The sequence below is a fragment of the Plodia interpunctella genome, chromosome 21 (assembly GCF_027563975.2).
Source record: "Plodia interpunctella isolate USDA-ARS_2022_Savannah chromosome 21, ilPloInte3.2, whole genome shotgun sequence".
Taxonomy (NCBI): Eukaryota; Metazoa; Arthropoda; class Insecta; order Lepidoptera; family Pyralidae; genus Plodia; species Plodia interpunctella.
This window is the reverse complement of record NC_071314.1, coordinates 4,242,668-4,266,428: the sequence shown is the minus strand read 5'-3', so window position 1 is coordinate 4,266,428 and position 23,761 is coordinate 4,242,668. Positions and strand designations below refer to the sequence as shown.

General features: G+C 34.2%; 4 protein-coding genes across 4 annotated transcripts; 2 read left to right on the top strand and 2 right to left on the bottom strand.

The window, feature by feature from the left end:
• Positions 1–192: 192 nt before the first annotated feature.
• LOC128679259 (N-acetylglucosamine-6-sulfatase-like) lies at positions 193–7,106 on the top strand. The gene is made up of 10 exons (XM_053761377.1): positions 193–385; positions 2,231–2,469; positions 2,545–2,604; positions 3,364–3,564; positions 3,989–4,141; positions 4,335–4,502; positions 4,763–4,964; positions 5,201–5,499; positions 5,985–6,101; positions 6,492–7,106. Exons 2-10 carry the CDS (start codon positions 2,359–2,361, stop codon positions 6,639–6,641), a joined length of 1,461 nt encoding a protein of 486 aa, XP_053617352.1. The 5' UTR covers positions 193–385; positions 2,231–2,358; the 3' UTR covers positions 6,642–7,106.
• A 198-nt stretch (positions 7,107–7,304) lies between these two features.
• Positions 7,305–9,741, bottom strand: LOC128679264 (trypsin, alkaline C-like). The gene is made up of 4 exons (XM_053761384.2): positions 9,483–9,741; positions 8,665–8,866; positions 8,165–8,420; positions 7,305–7,778 (listed from the first exon to the last, which is right to left on the bottom strand). Exons 1-4 carry the CDS (start codon positions 9,541–9,543, stop codon positions 7,470–7,472), a joined length of 828 nt encoding a protein of 275 aa, XP_053617359.1. The 5' UTR covers positions 9,544–9,741; the 3' UTR covers positions 7,305–7,469.
• Positions 9,742–11,762: 2,021 nt separating this feature from the next.
• Positions 11,763–15,058, bottom strand: Hsc20 (Heat shock protein cognate 20). The gene is made up of 3 exons (XM_053761385.2): positions 14,657–15,058; positions 12,950–13,035; positions 11,763–12,294 (listed from the first exon to the last, which is right to left on the bottom strand). The coding sequence occupies exons 1-3, from the start codon at positions 14,929–14,931 to the stop codon at positions 11,990–11,992; spliced, it is 666 nt and encodes a 221-aa protein (XP_053617360.1). The 5' UTR covers positions 14,932–15,058; the 3' UTR covers positions 11,763–11,989.
• Positions 15,059–15,559: 501 nt separating this feature from the next.
• LOC128679260 (transcription initiation protein SPT3 homolog) lies at positions 15,560–16,702 on the top strand. The gene has a single exon (XM_053761378.1). It carries the CDS (start codon positions 15,740–15,742, stop codon positions 16,685–16,687), a length of 948 nt encoding a protein of 315 aa, XP_053617353.1. The 5' UTR covers positions 15,560–15,739; the 3' UTR covers positions 16,688–16,702.
• Positions 16,703–23,761: the final 7,059 nt, after the last annotated feature.

Below are 23,761 nucleotides of genomic sequence, written 5' to 3'. Positions count from 1 at the left end.
CTATGTGAAGTGCATTTCTATCTGTTGCAGGCGCTAGAGCCGTGGGTAGCCATGGCGTGCTTGCGTGTGTGCATTCCCGTAGATAAGATCTTGTTTTTTGGTCGCCCCATAATAGCTTGTACGTGGAGAGCAACTGCAAGTGCCACTAAGTTTAAATAAGTGAAATTGTCCTTATTATGTCAATGTCAATCACAAAATTGTCAATGTCAAGAAATGATATATTTTGAAAAAATATTCCTATCATTCGGAAATAATTATATCGATTTTCCACAGTAAATTAAAGTAGATTATTGTAAGATTTTCGCTGCTTCGTTTTATTACATAAAATGGGCAAAAAAGGTGTTGTTGCATTTGTGAAAGATTTTTATTACGACCCCTTCAAATGGTAAGAACTAACCTCGTTCAGTAATGTGCTTCTGTGTTAGTAATATAGGTATTTGTCCAAGTCCCAAGTCATAATTATCGATTTTGCAAGAATGTTTTATTATTAATATGTTACGTAATTCAGGCGCTTGTTACTTTGTAGCACCTTGCAACATACGATTAGATGAAATCAGCATTTAAACCACAATAGTGGTAATAACCTACCTATATATGTGTGCCAATTACATATAGGTACATTACCATGTTATTTCCCACCAATTTTGGTGTGGTGCAGAAGTATGTCTAATTTCTGAATTTGTACAGTTTGTTGGTTACACTAACCATTGTTTGAGTACCTACCTCAAACAATTTCTGGAATTGCTATAGAATATGTTGTATATTTCTGGGTAAAACTTCAGTTTCCATGTTCTGTAAGCTAGAGTTAGGCCTAGAAAAAAGATCTATGCCTAAGGGAAATTTATTAGGGTAAATATCTCATATATTTATTTATCTTTTTTAAAGCTTTATTGTTCAACTTAATGTCTAAGTACCTAATGAACTTGTGCAAATTCTGCATAATAGCTAGGTTAAGCTAATAATGGGTGGATTTTATGCCATAATGCATACTCTGCCAGTCAAACCTTTGGAAATTGCATAGAGGATACATATTATCAGTATTTCTCAAATTGAACTTATCAATATTAAATCCCTAATCCTTATCAAATCTCGTTTTATATAGTTTTAGCGCAGTTTCTTTTCACATGCAGGAAATCAGGCATGTGTATGACCTGATGGTAAGTGGTTACCACTGCCTGTAAACACCTGCAATACCAAAGGTGTCACATGCACATTGCTTACTTTGTGGCCTAGGATCTTTTGCCACAGTACTCTGTAATTATACTGCCTCACAACTGACAAGTTGCAATCATTACTTTCAAGTGCATCACTATTTTACCTTGTACAGTAATGCAACACGAACACATTAGCTTGTGCATTGTATAATTACAAGACATATTTATGAACTACCTATAATACTAAAATATTAATAGCTCCAGTAAAAATAAACTGTTTTATTTATGTCTCATAACACATTAGTTTTTGCTTGAGGTTGGTATGACAATGTGTTGTATAATTTCAATTTGAAATTTTACATGTGAATTGTTTATTTAGCAAAAGTAAATAATTTGATGGACAACAACTTAACATAAAAATAGTATTTGAAGAACCTCAATCATTTAGAAATTAGTGTGGTATAAAAAAAAATAAAGACTTATATTTTTATTAGAAATAGAGGAGTAAACCGTGGATTTACAAATGCTATAATCCTTACCAATTTGTATCTCTTTCTATGTTTATGAATTAAACCAATGTGATTCTCACACTCTCTGCTCAATACATATAAAAATGACAATATTTGGGTCCAAAAAATTTACAGCCAGCATAATTATTATACCTTAAAATGTGCCTCTTAAAATTGAAGTGTTTGTCCTACTGAAGGACATACAGTAGACCTATCTTTAAATTTTTTAGTATCTAAATAATGTTAAAATACTTTAATATTTTGTATTAAAATTAAAACATGTGTAGAAACAATAATGGCAGAATGTATATATTATATATGTATAGTGGCAACTAATTTTATGCTAATTTGCAATTTAATTAGTGAAAGGTCCCAATTTATTGTGTAATATACTTATGTTAACATGACTTGGGTTACATAGCAAAGCATACTGGTCCTTGGAAAATATCCCTTTTAAATTGTTTTGAACCAATAGTGAAACTGTGTAACAAAAGTATAGGAGAATATTCGCAATATAAATAATATTATAAATACTTTTTAATCCAACTTGACCTTATTATCTTACAGGTCAGTAGTCAAGAGTGTCGGCTTCTTCGCAGTCGGTGTGATAATCGCGAGCGAGTGCACAGGCCTGGAGCCCATGCCCGCGATTCCTCAGTAAATTAAAAAAAATATATTCCAATAAGCTAAACACAATGTTAAAATACCTATTTTTATTATTAGTTGCGCAAACCGCGCGCTGTGAAAAAAGACCTAATTTTGTTGTTATATTGACAGACGATCAAGACGTTGTTTTGGATGGTATGGTTAGTAAAATGTTGATATTGAATGCAATGAATAAATAGTTTAGTGAAACAAACTGTAGTTTTATTTCATTTCAGAGCCCGATGAAAAATGTCCAAAGGTTTATTGCCGATGAGGGTATAACATTTACTAATTCTGTAAGTATTGTTTTCAAATATACATTTTTATAGACCGGTAAAAGTGTATAACTGCATAAATGAATACTCTGGTGGACGGATAAACATAATAAGTAAATTTGTTTTTCATATTTATGTCGCACAGTTATGTCGCAAAACAAACTATTTGAAAATACTAATACGTATGTACTTTATACAAGTTAGTAGGATATTTGGTATTGATACAAGTGAATATCCAATTAACTGACTTATCCCCTAATTCCACCCATTACTCTATAACATATAACAGTGTTCGCACTGAAGCAATGTATTATGGCAAATAAAAGCACTGATAAACTACGCAATGACGCATTCGCGTTGGCATCTGAGTTCTTGGGGTGATAGTGTGTAGCTTGCATTAAAGTTGCAAACTAACACTTTTGTATCGTTTCGTTTGTAAAAGCTTAATTTCGAAGTTTCGGCAGGTATGTAGACGGTTAATTTTGAATTTTTGGACTTTCATACCTACTTCCTACTGCAGCGCAGCGTCCTAAAGTGAATCTTGGCCTTCGAGTCTCCCGACACCGTTTTGTTGCTCTATATCGACACTAGATGGCGTCATTTCTTCCGGTCTTGTAACTATATCAAGTCTCGCCTGCTTTTTCACGAGAATTAAGCTAATCATCAGTTTCTGCAAAGCTTTGCAGCTGAGTTACGATCTTTGGTCTCCTAAGATCCTTGAGAATGCGAACCACGTTGTCATACAGTAAACATAGAATTGAAGCCATTGGCTATTTCCAGTTCGCGGCGTCCCCAATTTGCTGTCCAAGCAGATCAAGCATTCTCACAGGGCTGTACGTTCACAACCATGGCACCAAAAACAACAGTTTGGACGGAGGTTGTTACGGCGAGCGCTGGCGAGCGAACGAAGAGCGCGTATTCGCGAATGCGTTGCAATCCGCTGGCTATAAGACGTTTTACGCTGGAAAATACTTGAACCAGGTATCTTGTCTCGTGTAGTAGGTAATCTTGCATATTTGCTGGGGATGTGACAACACGAAACTCGAAAATTTGAGATTTGGTTCTGATTTTACAATAGATAGTACTTGGAAATGCTGTTGTTGCCTATAAGCTACCAAGGTTATGTGTCACTTAGTCGCCTTGTACGATATCCACGGATGGATATGGAGTGGCCCTTTTCTAGGGCGGAACCATTTGGACCTGCAATGAGATTGCACTATAGAAGAAACTTCAAGCGAAATTAAGTCCTATATCTATTATAAATAAGCGACTTTAATAAAATCTGACACCAGTGTTAGCCAATTAACACACTCAAAAAATTAAGAATATGACATAACACAAATCGGTGTGACTGCGCGCAGTCCATGGATGTTTTGAGCTAAATTAAACTTTATGTCTATTACAGTACGGCATAAAAGAGGCTGGCGGCACAGCGCGCGTTCCGCCCGGCTGGACGGAATGGCACGGATTGGTCGGCAACTCTGTATACTACAACTACACACTGTCGAGTAATGGCGTCGCTACACACTCCACGGACTTGTATCTCACTGATGTTATTGTAAGTACTAATTTTTGTGTAAAGAGAGATCTGAAATGGCAATATTTGGCTTTGGCATAGATTGAGAATCTAATTGTCTTTATTATACCTTTAAGCTATAACTAATACTAAGGCCATTTCTAACTTTTTGATGCAAGATAAGTATATTGGTATCTCTTTGAGGCGAGGTACATACATAGGTATATGCTTCCAGAGAGACCTCGGCGTCAGCTACATAGAGAACCAGACGGAATCTCAGCCGTTCCTGATGGTGTTGGCGCCCCCCGCCCCGCACGAGCCCTTCACTCCCGCGCCCCGACACAAGGGCACCTTCAGCAATATCACCGCTGTCAAACATCCCAACTTCAATATTGCTGCCGTAGTAAGTATTTAGCATTTATTCCATTCACTACTTCTCTGCGTGTCGATGGCAAATCTACAACGCTCTATTGGGTGCTAAATATATTGTTGCCAGAGCCGAGCCACTTCGGTGGCTTAGAAGATTTCCAGTAAGAAACACGATCGATGAAAGACGTTAGAAAAATTGCATTATCATTGTATCGCATAGTTAAAAAAAAAACACGCATTGCCAGTATTGTTTACTCAAGGATGATATGCGAACTATTTAATTTTTTTTTTCAGGACAAACACTGGCTGATGACAATGCCGCCGTCGCCCCTACCCGAGTCTATGGTACCGGAGTTAGACAAGATATACAGGTCCAGATGGGAATCGCTCTTAGCTGTGGATGAGATGGTTGCTGATGTAGTCCAAGCGTTGTATGAAGCGGCGCTAATTGATAACACATACTTAATTTTTACCTCTGATAATGGATACCATGTTGGTTAGTATTCCTTCTTCTTTATTTTCGAGTGTGTTAATTATTAATACTGGTGTCAGCTAATTTCATTCAAGTCGCTAAAAGGCATCTGACATGAGTTAGTCTACATATTAGTGTAGTGGCAAGTAATCGCATACACACTTGCGAACTTAAACTATTAATTTGTATTTTATTACTAATCCTGTACTCCATAATATATTATTAAAGTGGTAACCCTGACGTATTACTTATTATTACAGGTCAATTCTCCCAACCTTTCGATAAGCGACAGCCCTACGAAACAGACATAAGAGTGCCTCTAGTAATACGCGGCCCTAAACTCATGAAAAATATCGAAAACGACCAGCCTGTAACCAACATAGACCTAGCTCCGACTATATTAAAATTAGCCGGTGTGAAAGGCCCCGATATGGACGGCAAAGCTATAGATTTCGAAGGAGATGTGGAGGAGAGATATACACTGGTGGAATATTTTGGGGAAGGTGGCGGGTCTATGAATCCGAAATGTCCTTGGGCTTTTGATAAGCAAAATTTGGAAGTAAGTACCATTGTGCCGGCTCTACTCTATCGTACATTTCGTAATTTGTATGTGAGCTTCATTAAACGCAAGAAAAACCCAGCAATGTACTTCGAAAATATATGATTACCAAATATCCTTTCTGTTTAAGTTTGTATTTATAGTCTGTGAAGTGATGAAAGTAAATGAGGACGCTGACTCCTGTTGGCTGGCAACATTCGGTGTTTATCAACTAATCTTGACCATTCTATTTGATATTACTGTAGCAAAATAATGTAGTTAGTTTCCAATCCGTTTATCTCATTTTCTTGACATCCTTCAAAATAAGTATATAGATAGATAAACATAAATACCAAGTGTATACTTAATATGATTTACTATTTTGAGACAAAAAATGGTTCCACTGTATTTTAAAATGTTTTTAAAATTTTATAGTTACATTACTTTTTATGCAATTACTTAATTATTACATTACTTTTTATTATAATAATCTCTCAATTTTTCAGCTTTGTGCACCAAAAAGCTTGTGCAAATGTCAGGATTCGAGAAATAACACGTTCGCGTGCGTGCGTCACGTCGCCCAATTGGTGAACATGAAGTATTGTATATTTGCCGACAAAAAGGTTAGTTTTTATAGCATTAACTTCAAATTGATGCTGAATAAACCTATAGAGTAGTATTAGATGAAGACTGAGAAGATGAACACTACTGAATGTTTTGAAGATATCTTGCCTTCCACGTGACTACGTCACGACCGAGTGTTTTGCCGTGCTAACTCTTGTGTAAGATTTTAAGATTGCATTTTTTAACCTGCGACTTCGTCGGCGTTTTTGCGCGATTTATGCCTGTACCTCAATCTAGACTGTGGCTTTATTTTTTATTTATTGAAACCGTCGTACTACTAACAAATTTCATCAAAATCGGTCCAGTAGTTGAGTTATTTGTTACAAACAAAAATACAAATATTTTCTCTTTATAATATTAGTAAAGTATATTTTATAATTTTCTTGCAGCAATTCGTGGAAATGTACAACTTGGCGAGTGATCCCTACGAAATGAACAACATAGCGAATGAAGAGTTTCAGTCCATTGTACTTTGGTACGAAAACGCATTAGCCCACTTGCTCAAATGTAAGGGTGCTGATTGCAAATATCCTGTTTAAATCTTCATGTTTTCTTTATTTAAAAATAAAATCCCTTCTAAAACCGATTCAACACGTCAAAAATCAACTAAAAACATATACATCAGAATATTATGGCGATCGCTATTCACTAGTGCCACCATCGCATTTTAATTGATAACGAAAACTGTAGTAATCTATGGTATTTTTTTCGATTTCACTGTATTAATAAAAATAAATTGATAAAAAATTTTTTTTTTTATTGTGATAATGGCGCTAGTCTGCGCGTAGGCCCAGTCTGAAGTAGGCTATGTATTATGCTCACACGCATTATTAAATGTTTAGTAAGCTTAACAAATATTTTCTTGTATAAAAGAGTGTAAAAAATTTAACGATAAATTGCATTTTCAAATTAATTGAACCTAAATGTAACAGTGTGTTGTAAAGTGTAGACAGTCTGTGACTAAAAATTTAAAAAAACGAAAATATATTTTGCTCAAGGATAAATCCGTGTGTTCTATTATTTCAATCTTATTAAGAAACACTATTTCCAAATCTAAATATTCAAAATTTTATTTTTATTTTTTATACGCGTTTTTTTGCTGTAAAGCCTTTTTAAATCTCGAATGACAGAAATTCAGGAAAAATCGACAACCGACAAATCGAATATCGATGGATGGCACAATGGAGGCTTTTGACCAGCTGTGGGACAGAAAGAGACATAAAAAATCTCACACACCACAGAAAGAGATATAAAAAAATCTTGTGTTTAGTAAACCACAAGATAAAATAATAAAAAGGATTGGCAACTATTTCAGCATATTGCGGTATAGCACGTTATTAGGTATTGATAAAAACAACCAACGGAGATTATTTATTCTTCGCCACAGTTTTAATGATCCAATCAGTATAGCTAGAAACCTTCGTATAGACACCAGGGTAGTACTTATGTCCACAGGAGTACCCATACGACACTAACCCCACCACCAGACCCTTGTATATCAACGGCCCGCCAGAATCGCCAAAGCAAGCATCCACGCCTCCCATGTTAAGAAGGCCAGCGCACATCATCTTGTCGTCGATAATAGCGGATATAGTTTTGTATCTAGAAGCACAGACTTGCTTGTCTATGGTGTACATCATGGCGTGGTGAAGTTGTTCAGGTTGGGCGCCGTCTACCTAAAAACGAAATTGTTATTATTAAAACTTTTTTTAAAATTTGGTAGAAATATGTAGTGGCACTCCATATTCAACCAATTTTTGGGGTTATTTCGTTTATGTAAAGAAAATTTTGAACGAAAGTAGTCAGAACCTTCTATTTTTGTTCGAAATATCTTGACAGTAGAACCACGAACGGACCAAATATAGAGGACCCGATATATCCACTTAGTTACAACATAGTTACAATGAAAGGCGCATAAACGTTACATAAAAGGGCAGAAGGGAGAGGTTTCCCCACGCGTTTGCCTCAGCCCTGCGTATTCACACAACTTTACTTAGAGAAATGTTCAATAAGGTGTATCCACTGTTTTAGCTTCAGAGTTCAGAATCAAATAGAAACTTACTTCTTTAGATCCCCATCCAACTAATGTACAAATCGAATTAGGCTTCAATTCTGTGCCCCGGGTAATGATCGTCCCTTGCCTCACATTCCGACCCATAAGAAAAGGTTTCGATACTACCACTATTGCTATGTCTCTTGTGTAGAAATATTTATCGAAGTTTCGATGCGGTACTATAGTTTTAACGTTGTATAACATTCCGCCTCTAGACCTAAATGAAGAACCAACTCTTATCTTCCAGTATTTTGGCTGAGTGTAACTGAAACAAAAATTAAACTCTATGATTTTAAAAGTGCTTAGAATTTTTACTTTTGTTTTAAGTACTTACCATTTTCAAATCCTGGCATAAGAAAATACTTATTTCAAAATCACAATGGATGTAGCAATATAGCCGCGAAAAGATAGGTAGAAGACAAGGTAGTAAAAGTTGGTAGTAGTACATAGACATACTAATTATTTTTATATTATTTGTATGTAGGAGGTATATTTATAATTCTACTTGCTTCAACCCAGTATTCTCATTATACTGAAAGCAGTGAGCCGTGGAGATCACGTGGCGGGCCGTCAGGATGACTCCCGCGCAATGCTGGACGTAATTATTGGTGCCCCAGGAGTCCAGCAGTAGTTGGGCCAGTACGGGGTACTGCGAGATCGTCGTGGGGGTACCGCCGACTACGCGGGCGAAAACCAGTATTTGGGAGTTTGCTGGAGAGAGAAAATAATTCTGAATAGCTAATGGCAATATAGCTTTAGTGTAGATGATATTGAACCTTGTTTCTCGGTTCGATTTAAATTCAAATTTGTTTATTTGCATGTATGTATTTACAATAAGGGTGGTGTTGGTAATAACGTTGTGCCCGCTACAATTTACCCTGGAATAATTGGTTAAATACTAAAGTATTTAACCATTTATGTATAATACATTATATAACTATTATAATATATACTATTATAATATTTATATTATAAACTAAGTATTATAATATTTATATTATAATAGTTTTTAGAAATAAGCAATTTGGACTATAATATGGAAATTAAAAACTGAAGAGTTCAATCTATCTAGAGCTACCCACCGGTCTGATTTTAATATCTATTAAAAATCTTTATAAAAGAAATGTTATGTTTTCAGGGTTCATGTTTGTATGTTATTTATGTTTGTGAAAAATACATGTTCATTTTTACACTTTACGGTTTATTATTGAATGGAAGTTTTATTTAAATTATTATGTAGGAGCAGAAAGTTTTAAGACAGTTATAAAATATTTGTGTTCGTTTGGTATCGGCTGGTAAACGATTGTAGGTAATTTTAAAAACATACCTTTATGAGACTGAATTATGAATGCTGACACTAAAATCAATACATTATATTGTGAAATCATATTGTCACTATTTGGTTCTAGACAGTTTCTTCGTCTGAATATCACTGAGGCTAAGAAAATACTGAGTTAATTTTCATCATCATTAAGATTTACGGTACCTATGTGTGATAGGTACCTACGTAGCTTTGAAGTTCAAGTGCTTGGCATAGGACCAGACGTGATTGATACTTTTATAGTTTATCACGCGGATTCTACTTACTGCTTTTATTAAATACAATTAAAAGTTGTGTATTAATTTTAATTTCTTTTAAAAAATCAAACTTTTTCTTTACGTGAGTTTCCCCGAAGACCGATCAATGAACTGATACGGAGCGGAGCACTATGAACGCCCTCCGCTCCTACCTAGGGTTCTTAACACCAAATAAGGAAATAAAATATAAAATGAAATGAAGGATCTTATTGCGTTAAAATGTCGGCCCTTAAAGTCTTTGAAATGTTTATTTACTTACTTGTATTTATGTCAGGGGATTTGAGTTTAGTTCAAATTATTTTTCCATATTGTAACTCCACATTATCCGGCTACGTCATCATTACCAAATTGTTTCGCTGTGGCCAAATTGTTTCTGACCGGCCGCCTACCTGACGTCAACCCTCTTTGGGAATGATAATGCTGCCCAGCAGTTGGTAGATCGGTATTCAGGGCAGCGTTTATTCCCTTAATCCCTTAATCGTACGACATTCATAGGAAGATATGGAGTTAAATTCTAGGTTAGAACCTCACGTCACTAAGTAGGTAGGTATATCATCTGACTACGTACATCTGAGTACGTTATTAAATCATGCATTTTTTGTCACAAATCTCTCTCTTATTAGATCTTTTCCGGTTTCCGTTAAGTGTAGGAGACCAGTGTCCGCTTTCCTGATTTTTTTTTCTGACCCAAATAACTAGGTGTGCCTACTTAATGTAATACCTAGTCCCATATTAACCAAGTATCTCCTGTATTTAGTCGTACTTCTTCCATATAGTATTAAGTAGTACCTACTTCACTGAAGATTGATCACTCAGGGTAAGTATCTATTCGAGTACTAACCATAAGAAACTTAAACTAACCATAAGAAACTAAACCCAGATAAGGTGTTGTTTCCACATTGAAATAAGCTATATTAGCGAAGGTATAACCTTCGCTAATATAGCAATATAGGTGTCAAATCTGCTAAATGTTAAGCAATCTCTATTCGATAAATATTACCTAAGAACTGTAAAGTAAATTACGTCTCAGTACTATTGAAAAACCATTAAGACACGATTGTATATGTTAGCTGAATCAACACACAGACTCATTTCTTGTTTAGACGTTCATTATTCAGACGGAGTGGATGCGGATAAGGATATGACAGAATTTATAAATATATGAATAAATCGCTTAAAAAATACAGGAAGGACGTTCCGGGACGTACCTAGATAGTTTATATTGTATTTGTGTCAAATTTGTTACTATAAAATAAACTGAGCCTCATGGAATTTAAAATTCCATAAACATTTACACGACGTCATATATGTATAAGTACCAATTATATAAGTACTATTAACCTCACGTTTTGATTTTTAATATTTTTTGGCAGGAGAACAGACGTCTCAGTCGCCGCCGTAATCGCTCGGTTAGCTTAGCTCGTGGTGTAGCCTTTGCTTTACGTGCCTAGGGCGATGAAATTATAAACACATTACCTATTGGATACCGTTTGCTTACGGAACATCGTCGGTCTTGTGTTTGACGACCTTTATGTACTTAGTAAAGATATATCTATTGTAACAGCATCTACGATTTCCTAGATTCAATTCTGTTTGGGTCAAATTTTAATACAGCGTATCGCATTTATTTCAAGTGCCGTGTGATTCCGCCCTAGAATAGGACCATTCCATGTCCTCCCATGGATGCCGTATGAGTCGAATAAGGATCAACTATCCTACACAGCTAATAGGCAATAACTGCATTCCCAAGGAGGGTTGACATCAAACAGGCGGCCGGTTGCAAAATCACAGCCGAATATTGAAAACTATAAGGTTAATTTTTTACGCTGTCCCTGAGCATTGCAGCGTCAGAGCCCCAAATGCAACACGCGCAGGAGAGAGAGAGAGTGAGCATTTATTTTAAGACCGAAAATTAAAATAAAACTAGACGTTTCGTATTTACTACACTCATGGTCGCAGTTAAATATTACCTACTTTTATGGAATCATATAAAGGATTCTTAATAAATTATATGCAATGAAACAAAATGCCCAAAACAAGGGTCATATATTATCTTAAACTAAAATAACAACTTACAGTCAAAATGTATCTATACAAAGTTTTGTACACAGTAGGTTCTATTTTACATTTCAATATCTGAATTTTAATAACACAGCCAAATTTATGATAATGTGGTATATAATTAAACATAATATAGAAAAACTGAGTGATTTTTGTTACCATTACATCAAATTTTGTACAATTGAGTATGACAAATTACCGAATAATTCCTTTACTACGAATTAAACCTTGTATTTGATTATCTATACTTGTATAATATTTCATTACACTCAATAATTTGACTACTTCATCCAAATCTCCATCAAAGAATGCTGCAGACACCTTTTTCTGTAGATCTTTTATTACTTCTTTGTTTTCTCCATTCAATTTCATAATTTCTTCTTCAGTTTCAGCATTCTCCACCTCTTCATTTTTCTCCATAATCTCCATGAGAAATTGTTGATCTAGCACTTCAGTACTCTCCGGAATAGATGTACCCTTTAATTTTAGCATGTAGATACCTGTAGAGATTACAATTTTATTTTAAAAAAAGTAAGAATACACCTGGACTCAGACTCCCAACGGCTGAGGAAAAAACTGGGTAAACTTTGTGGAAAAATATCTTCAGAAGCTTAATTGGCAATGAGGACCAGAACTTTTTATACCGTTTTTGCCACACCATCTAATGGGTGATGTCAATAAAATAAACGATTCAAATGACTTAGGGACTGAGAGCACTCCCATGATTTGATAAGATGCTCCAGGATCTTGTAACAACATGTTTCACTTCCATTACTACACAAAACATTTACATTTGATTTACTGGTCTCTAACAAGTTAAATATCCTTTTTTTTTGCTGTACATTGGAAAAATTCTTCATGAACACCAAGGAAGCGCCAGGTAGTGTCAGACTTGGACTTCTAAGTACCAGTTTCATAGTAATGAAAAACCTACTGTTTTTTTAGCCATTACAGCGAGCTCCTGCTATTTGATACAGGCGAGTTAATATATTGTGGAGTATAGATTGAAATGACAAGTTACAGAGTGAAATGGAAGTAACTTACAGACTGTGACACTGCATAAGCAAGGTAAGGTCAAAAAAAAGTAGAACAAGTCAGCATCAAACTATTTATCATTGTGATTAAGTACTTTTAAATGTAAAATTTTGAAAATACCTCTTGCCATTGGCTCTAAGAGAGTTTTGTATGCTTCATTGACTAAAGAGGAATATTCTTCAGAAATGTCTCGTTCTGCTGTATCCCTGTAAAAATATTTAAATATTGAAGTTTTAATAAGTATTTTTTTGATTCTATGTATTAAATTAAGAGATGGAAAAGTTAAGTGGTACAACATACAGTGTATTTAAATTTGTTTTTAACTAGCTTTTGCCCGCGGCTTTTTTATCGCGTACTCTAAGACTGGTAAACATATATTATTCAAATTCGCATTTTTTCTCATCTTTAGTTCAATTTTCTATTTTCCGCTGCGTGTCTCGTCCCGCAAACTTGTCCAATCCCGCGTCCTGCTATGTAATGTAAAGTACATATCCCGTACCGTTTCCTACATATTGCCATCATGATTTTTGCAATGTGTCCCGTCCTGTTTCCCACTACGTGTCTCCTTCCCATTACCCGCTCCTACTTCCACTCCCGCAACGCGTGCCGTCCTATTTTCCATGACGTTTTATGTCCCAGTTTTTATTAACCACAAATGTAAATTAAACATTTTTTGTATTTACTATTACTGTTATTTACTACAAAAAGTAAGTGTGCCAATTTTCAGCTTTTTATCTTGAAAATTATATTAAGTCCCATACAATTTTTCACCATTATGAAGGGGTTGAGGGTTAATTTTCAAAAAAATCTGAAATATGTCTTCATTACTTCGTTGTAAACAACCAAAATCCAAATTTTCAAGTCACTAATTTCAACGGTGTAGAACTTTCATATTTACAGTTTTTTACCCCTTTCACCCCCTTCGGAGTAGAATTTCCAAAAATCCTCTCTTAGTGCTCACCTACACTCACCTACATGCCAAATTTCAGCTTCCCGCCCAGCAGTTTCGGGTGTATGTTGTCTGTCAGTCAGTAACTCAGTAACAGAAGAGTTTTATACTGATATATAATAGATACATAGATCAGACTTTAATCGATAAAAACAATTTGTTTATATTCTGTTTACAGCTTTCTGCAAAATTTTAATGTATATTGGCTCTGTGGATTGTTATTTTAATTTTCCTACTGGACCGGTTTCCGGGATGAAATGTCTATAGAATGTTAACCCGGGATTCCATTTTTCAAGTATCCTATGGGAACTTGACCATTTACCAAGATAAAATGTATCTAATTTTCCTACAGGACCCTCCTCATTTTCCGAGATGAAATGTCTATAAGATGTTAACCTGGGATTCTGAGGCATTTTCGATTCATAATTAGTTTTTCAATTATCCTACAGGAACTTAACCATTTACCGGGATGAAATGTATCTAATTTTCCTACAGGACCCTCCTCATTTTCAACGGTCTTGTAGACATTTCAAATTTTTTTAAATGTCTACAAGATGTTAAACCGGGATTCTGAAGCATTTTTGATTCATAATTAGTTTTTTAATTATCCTATGGGATGAAATGTATCTAAGATGTTAACCCGGTATATAAGGTACCTACATACCAAATTTCAAGCAAATCGGTCCAGTCGATTTCGAGTGATGCGCGTTCAGACAGACAGACAAAAATTTCCAAAACTATATCTTCGTCATCTATATCAGAACTAAGTATATTCCATGAAGAATAAAAAAATAATATCCTATGTACAAATTTGGCCTTTGTTCAATTTTATTATATGTATTGATTGATTGATAATATAAAGTAAGTAAAAAACTTACCTGTTTGCAAATTTGTCTGGGTGTAAATATTTTTGTAGGTCTTTGTATCTTTTGGCCAGATCATTTTCATTTTGATCGTAAGTTTCTTCTACTCCCAAAACACTGAAATAGTTATTATCCTTCCTAGGCTTTTGTAACGTTTTACAGTTTGGACAGAATAGATTAGAGACCAAAACTTGGTTCTCTTTACCACATGACCAGCAGGAGAGCCGCAGAATTTGCAGGGAAATTGAACTTTTTAATACATTATTCTTTAATACTCTACTTATATTCATTCTGATTCAACAGCCTCAGTAAAAATTAGAATAAATAAATTTTATGAATTAAGCTAATGAGATCACGAAATTTTGTGATGCAATGTTTACCTTTTCATGCTACTGATTGAATGAAATCAAAATGAAATGAATGTCAAAACATTGACAATGGCAGTTGAGTGGAACCAGTGCAAACCGACAAAATCCGGTTATTTACCGGTGGGAATATTTATTTTCGTATTTAAGTCGATTGAAATAATGTAATGAAATTTATTTATACTTATAAACAAAAATAAGATGTCATAAGTCACTGATGTGAGTTTTCATAAAAACTCACATCAGTTCATCCTCCTTAGAGATAAAATTTCCTAAATTTAAATTATTTTCTTAATAAATCAACAGTTTCAAAATTTACATTGATATAACAATTTTTTAAATACGTATGTTATTTGCTAAAAACCAGTGCTATAACTGATTTTTCATGGGTGATCGCCCGATCACCCGTGTATAATGTGATCACAAAAAATGATTGCAAATACCTACCTATTATCACCTAAGTAGGTACCGTAAGTACCTACCTAGGTATTTATCTAGGTACCCAACAAATTGTTTATTTTTATTACATATGTCAATAGATTGTCAGTGCCATCTCGTGAAATTAAATAATGGTTAGAGTTTAGACGTATGTTTGGTTGGTTGTTTTGCTTGCCAAATATTTCTTTCTAAATAATTTAAAACCAAGTAGACAATTAAATTTTACATTAATTAAACCTTTATATTACCTGAATTGTGAAAACTATTTATATCAGTGTGTAATATTGACACAAACATGGTATCTTATTTTACGATTGACGCGATTGGGGAAGTCACAAATTTTCAAAAGGAAATTTCGAATATGATGCACGGTTTTGGTGATAATCCTAACCCCAACGCAGCCACAGTCGTATTGGTGGAAAATATTGTCTTGCAACAGCTCAGATCGATATTACAAGAGGCTCTTAACAATTCTAACATGCGAGGTGGTAAGGCTATTACCAACTACGATATAATCTTCTTGATGAGAAAAAACCCTGTGAAACTTAAACGGTTGCACGATTATCAATTGAAATTGGATCAAATCGATAAAAATCGTAATTCAGTTACGGTTCCATCTTCTGAAAGCCTAATATCCAATATTATTATGGAGGATGAAAAAGATCCAACTATAAAAAAGAGAAGGACACATATTGACCTCATAAAAGGTTTTGATGAATTTTCAGAGGTAAGCCAAATTAAATTTGACGTCATAGATTATTTGAGAAAAGTGAGAGCAGCAAAAATTACAGAGTCTATGTCATTTGAAAAGTATGAGGCTTATCACAAAGCAAGATGTAGTTCTTTCCGTTCAAGTTATGGACTTGGTAAAGGATTTGTTAAGTTGGAGAGATGGATAAATTCTAGTAAAGAATTAAAGATTACCATGCCAGCTTTAGAAGTGCTCTGTTTCATAGCTTATGAAACTGTTGCAGAGTTGGTTGACGCAGTATTTTTAATTCGGCAAGATGCTAAGAAAAAGAATGGAGATCCTTTTGTGAAATTTGAAGGGGGCCATTTCTGCAACCCTGTCAGTTTAAATAATTCTGTGTATATTAAATCAGGTTATGAGGGAGTTCCAGCAATAACAGTGCCTGAACTAAGAGAAGTTCTGAGAAGATATTTTTCACCCCAGGTGGGAACCAATGGGCTATTTTACAGAAATATGAGCCAAGATTTGCCTGTAAGATACATTGCTATATAAGTATAAAATAAATGATATTTATACTATTTCGGTCTTGTTCTTTCAATGAATTCTTTGCCACTTTAATAAATTCTTGAAGTATGAATTGCTGTTATGCAAATACTGATGAATCTTGTTTCGTCACCTCACACAGGAACAGCCTAGCCAAGGGCCTAACTACAAAAACATGTCCTAGAAAGAAGTCAAGAAATAATAGCATTTGATATCACAGAAGCTAATCACATTTATTCATGTTGTAGTAGAACATCACTAGTTTCTATTACTCTATATATTTTAGCTCTCTAACTTATGTTACACAAATCTGGTCTGTATATATAGTGTGACAGTGTTCAGTTTATATACTATCATAATTAATAAATTGATTTTTAGTGGATATTTAATCAACATGCACCAAATAGTTTTAAGTTGATTAATCAACATATAGGTGTGCGCCATAACGTCACTGTGTGACTGTGACTATGTCCGGAAGTACTAGCTTCTAAGAATTTTGGAAATTGGGTTAGTAGTTACAAACTTACACTTACTTCTTTTTTATTGTCGTCTCTACTTATGCCTTAGAAGAAAATGATAATATTAGCGTAGGTTTAAAAAGTACTAAAAACAAAATTTCAAATATAAAGTATGTTTTTAGCTAAAAAATAATAATGCATTAATTAGGTTTTGAAAATTACATCCCTATAGGGGTGAAATAAGGGTTGCAAGTTTGTATGAAACTTCGTCATTTTTGAAGTGAAACATGAAATTTTTTATTCAAACAGTTGGTAATCTATATATAGTTAGGAAAATATAACTAGATTTTGAAAATTGCATCTGAATGATATAGGTGGAAATTTATGCGAAACTTTATTGTTTTTGAACAGGTATATGAACTGTTTGGCACGAACGACTCAAAATTAAAGACGGCTATAATACGAATTAGAATCATAGTAATAAATAAATTTTACCAGTCTTAGAATACGCGATAAAAGAATAACTGAAATTTTATGCCGCGAGCAAAAGCTGGTTAAAAATAAAGTGGAAAACATAATGATATAATACGTTAGGAAAATAGTTATCTAAAACATCATTAGATGGCGCTAGTAGCGGTAATTGAATCAAACAGGTATATTGTACGGAAGACTTTTCAAGGGAGTTCGACTCGCACTTGACCGGTTTTTAATGTAAATAATCTTACCATATCTTTTATGACTTTCCAGCAATATAAATTGTAATAGATGTTTCGGGAAATTATTTTCGTGGTTGCCTAATAAATATGTAGGTACCACTTCGGTGTTTGAACTAATAGGTATTCGATTTCTTTTCAGCAGAATTCAACAATAAGTACTGTAAAGATATTAAATTATTCGTAAGAAAAGTTAATAAATATGCTTTAAAAGAAATTAAAACAGTATAAAATCCTAAACACGCCTTTTACGAACTCTTTAGTTATATTTTATTAGTATGCTACGACGGGACTTAGCCGCCGGCGAAGCGGCGTTTCCGCTCCAATTAAAGTTTCTAAAACTATTTAACGAAAGAAATTACTTAAAACGATGTTTGATATTCCTAGAGAAAATTTATATCGACATCGATCAATATTAGCCCGAGATACTAATTTCTATGTTATTGGTTAATAATAATAATTTATTTCTTTTTAGGAAATACATTTTTTTACAAAGATATATACTTAACAAAAGAAGTTTGCATACATTTGTGCGATTCTCTGCTCCGGAATAAACCTGTATTTTAGGGAGTAGCGAGTCTGATGAGATTTAAGTAAAAACGCGTTTTATACAAACTGAGATAAAAGGACTAGGTTCTTTACGGAGTGTTTGTTTACTACAGCTTATTTTAGATCTATCGGTTACAGGTTCGACAGAGCCACATAATACATATAATACTTCCAGTAACAAGGCCAAGAACTAGAAAGTCGAAGGTTGCCTTTAGCTGGATTATTGATGGAATTTAGATTCTAGAAAATAGTGCAACCTTATGAGAATTTTGGGTTGGTTTGGTTGGGACACGTAGCCCTTTCCTTTAATTGAATTTCCCCGTTTTGTAGATTAAAGATTTTGTTAGATCGGCCGAATTAACAACCATAACCTATTTTATTTATTTATTTATTTATTTATTTGGAAGTTCCGGTTGGCTTGATCAAGCAAAAAGAGGAATAATCCGGATTTTCTTAAAAAAAGAAATAACTTGAATTCAGTTAGGCCAAGCTTCTGCTAGATTAAACTTTGCCAAATGCTATTTCGGAGATAGCGAAGTTTTGTAGTTTCCTAAATCGTTTAGGGATAAGTAATCCATGGTCTAATGTCCCTGTTAATTGTCGGTCTTCGACTGATGGATGCCATTTGTTCCCAAGATTAAACTTTGGGAAAGCTAATGACCTCTATTCTATGGATGTTTAAGCTTATTTTGAAAATATTATATACCTAACTCGTTAGTGGCCCGGCCCAGCGCGAGGGTTACCTTCGGTTATAAACTGTCTAAATAAACATTGAAAATTGCGTAAAAATGCGTTGCGTGGTTTAAAAGAAGAAATTTTAGAAATAGACTGACTTTTATTTTGATATAAAATTATCTTGATTCTTATTTTAGTAAATATAAAAGTTCAGGTAGATGGATGTTTTAGGTACTGTTTTTTTATAACTAAAACACTCCTCTATACTACTAATCATATTCCGATAAAATTTGACATGGCCGAATATAATCCTGAATTAGCACCAGGTTTGTTTTGTAATTTAATCATTAAACATATATAAATAAAATATTTTTATATTTTATTTTCTGACCCACTGCTGGGCAAAGGCCTCCTAATTCTGCTTACAGTAAAATAAGTAAGTACAATAAATAAATAATAGAATTACATACGAAAAAGAAACCTACTTCCGCATGTTGAAATTATTAACAAAGTTCCTATATAAGTAAGTACGTATGTCGATTGTGAGATATTATAAATTATGTCGTTTCTGGTTCATTATAGTAAATATTCTAAGTTAGTAGAACACTCCACATGAGAGCGGTTGAATTGAAACTTTTGAATAAGGTAGCGCAGCGCATTGCATGTTAGCAATATGAGCAAAATTTTATTTACAACCGGAAGCTGTAACTCTACTGCATTTAAAAGGAAGTTTTCGTGTGCTGATTTTCATAATAAATATCTATTTCTTTTGTGTATTCGTATTATACATATAGTATGTCTTCGTTTTTTGTAACGAATCAAAAACGACTGGATTGATTTTTATGAAATTTGATAGATTTAGACCTTCATATGTACTTCATGGTAACATAGGCTTTTATTTACCGCGGAGTAAGCGCTATTCTGTGCTGATATAAGTTTTGTCATGTTTATTAAAATTAAAAAAATCCTTTTTATTTCATAATTAAGGATAAGTACAAGTTCGATAAAAAAAGCAAAAAAATATAAGAGATGAAAATGATATCAGTAAATAATATAATAAACAGCCTTTTTCATCATCCGACTCCGAATAGTGGCCGTTAACTCAAAAAGTCACAAACAATATACCTACCTATAAACTCCAGAATATGTTGTCCTCAAGGATGGATTTAGAAGACCTGATGCCCTGGGATAATAAAATAGCAGGATCCCCTATTTATTTACTGAGTAGGAATAAATTATTAAATAAAGTTTTTGTGCTTGACTTCAATATAATCTTATATATATCTTATATACATAATATCTCTCCCACATTTCTCGGTAGTGTTAAGGGCTGTGATGCCATGAAGATCACGCGTGGTCAGCGCAAAAAATGAACCTTAAAATTTTTAAGACTGCTGTGATTTTACAAGCGGTTGCCTGCAGGAAAGCAAACCTCCTTGGGCCTTTGTTTATTAGCCAAGGTTTATAAGTCCCTTAGTCGCCTCATCCTTATCATGGGAGTACCCTCTGTTTTCCCAGGGCAATACCTGCCTGACCTTCACCAAATACAGCTCTGGTTGTCCTTATATGTTGAAGCAAATGCTTTAAGTGGGCTTGAAGATGGGTCTGAGTACGTTCGAGGGTGCTTCAGTTCCCTGGCAGTTAGCCTGAAGTACCGGCACAATCTTAACGATTAATTGAGTGGGGTGAAAGGAAAACCTACTTAAATTGGCTATCGGTTCCAGGGGGTTACTACGGAACGACATTCCTGAGGCGTCACATACCTTATTGCACGGTTTTGTAAGAGGGAGAAATAGCTATATAATTTTGTCGACATATAATTTTATGTAACTAATTAATCTCCTTTCCATGCTTAGGTATTTCCTGTGGGTACTTCTTATTTTTCAAAAAGTTACAAGAGGGCTTATATGGCTGACGAATAGCTTGCAACCAACTTAGCAGCTTTTGGCTCTGTGTACCCCGGTGTGTACATACTGTCGCTGAACATAGATGCAGACGCGAATGAATGAACATTGCGTACTTTGTATGATAGATTTCATTTACCACAACGAAAAACCGGCAATAGATCTATATCTATAGCTTACCTAAACAGTTCGCCATATTAGCTAAAGTATGGCGAACTGTTTGCCGATAGCGAATAGCCGGCAGGAGCAATAAAGATGTAATATATCGTGACTCCGTTGACTGGTAGATTAATAATAAATTTTAGATATTAAGTTCATATACCTATATTTTTATTTTTAAGGACATTAAACTATACCTACTGTTAAGTACCTAAATAGGGACAAGGATGGGGATGACTATAAGGATGTAGATATTTGCCAGCTTTGAGTTGCCAAACCGTGCAGTAATACCTACCAACTCAACGAGATTTCATACGCAAACATGGCAATGTAAACGTTAACCGAGGCTCCGAATTTCGTGCGTATGTAGCTTCGCCGTTATCGTTTTTCGCCATCGGAGTACAGCCTTTGCCATATTGTTACCGATATTAGGGTCAGAACTTCGTTTTTATTGGATTAGATTTGTTTCGGAATCAATGACGATGGTCAGCTGTGTGTAAGTGTAGGAAATTAAAACAATGCACCCCGGGGTTTCGCTCCTGTGGGAATTTCGGGATAAAAAGTACCCTATGTGTTATTCCAGGTTATTTTCTACCTGTGTACCGAATTTCATAACAATCGGTTCAGTAGATAATGCGTGAAGAGTTAACAAACAAACTTGCTTTCGCATTTATAATATTAGTTGGGACTAGAGGCTTAAAACTACATTACTAAGCAAAGACTGCAGTATTTACTTGATCCAATCTGCTAGCTCGTTTCCCTACATGCTATAAAAACATTTATATATAAATGGAAAATGATAAAGTCTATTAAATAAATTCTGATGTCAAAAACAAAATATTGTAAGGAGCTTTTATGACAGTATTGTGACGTCACGGATTTGGCAGTCAAAAAGCGTATCTAATATACTTTATGACACCTAAATATTGTATAATTGTATTAATCTCGTAATGAATACAATTAAAGTGACATTTAAATTATCGTGTATGATTGTTTAAATACCTTCATACATTTTATTTTTTATCGAGTCGAATAGTCAATCGTGGTTTTTTTCTAGATTAAATACATAGGTGTGTTTTTATTGTTGGTACAACATAAATATTTTTGTCTAGGTACCAAAATAATTTCAAAGTTTCAAAGTTGCCAAGAAAGTAAGAAGGTAAACCAATCAATATGTACACTTAGGTAGCTACTACTTTTACACTTCCACATAATGTTAAAACTTTTCTCAAAGTTCCACTTCTAAAGTGCAAAATAAAATAGGCGTGCATGTTAGACATAAAACTTGAAAATACATGGTATTTTCTAGAAAAATTTTAAAAGTAAATACTAATACTTATTTTTCTACCTACACACAACCGTAACTAAGAGTTTAGAATTACTCCTAGTTACGGTTGCGCGTGTTTCTAAAATCTATGGTCATTAATAAGATTGTTATGTAGGTACCTGGTTAGTTATAACTTCTAAGAAAAGTCAAATCTAGTCTTCTAAGAAAAGAAAATGAGTTACTAGATGTTGCCCGGGCTTCGCCCGAAAATTTTGAGATAAAATATAGCCTATAGCAATCTTGGATAATGTACGTGACTAATGGTGAAATAATTTTTTAAATCGCTGTGGTAGTTTCGGAGATTACCCGCCTCAAACATACAAACTCACAAACGCTTACCTCTTTAAAATAATAGTATAGATTTAATAACACAAGTTTCTTCGTGTATTTATTAATGAAATTTGAATTGTGTTGATGCGCTGCTTTTTTCACTTGCGCTTTTGCCAGTCGGATGAATTTATTTACTTACTTCATACAAAGCAATGAACTTTGTTACTTAGTATATTACCTCTATATTTCGAACGTTTCTTCAAAATATTTTTTATTGCGCATGTTTTGTATTTGTACCGTTAGCCCCTTAAATGACAATCTGGCGCTAAAATTCCGTTGTCCATCCCTTAAAACGTGCCTTCACCTAATCAACAATCACGTGAAGTCAGTTTAATTTAAATGCTCCATGAATATTTTATTCGAGATTCCGTTCCGTTCCACGTTCCTCTCGCATACGAAATCTGAGCGATATTGAATTCTCCGAATGAACTTTCTGATAAATAATTCTTATCCTCTTAAACTTTCGAGACATGAATGATGTTTTCATCGATTTTCTTGGAAATACTGTACTTAACATACTGTATAATAGAATACATAAATTATTTGTGAAATATTGACTAAGACTATATAACCCTCTCATTATTATTGCAAGCTATTATACTTCAAGGGAACCTTTTGATATAAAAAGTACTTAATTGTGCAAAGAATTTTATTTTTAACAACCATTCTGATTTTGACTCATTCATACCATATATACCATAGTTTCTTGTTGTAGATAAATTACATAAATACTATGCTTAGCATTACAAACAATAACTAGGTAGATCAACAAAAAATAATTTGTACTTCTTTCCTTCTATGAGGTAAATAACATTATGTACTTCAAATTTATTTTAATTACAAGTGTTGGTTTTCTACCGCACGTGCTCATTGATCAAATCAAATAACGCGAGCTTAACCCAGCTTTCTCCTTCTTATACACTTTCGTCCCTTTTACGAAATCACTACCACAAATTTCAGGAAAGCGA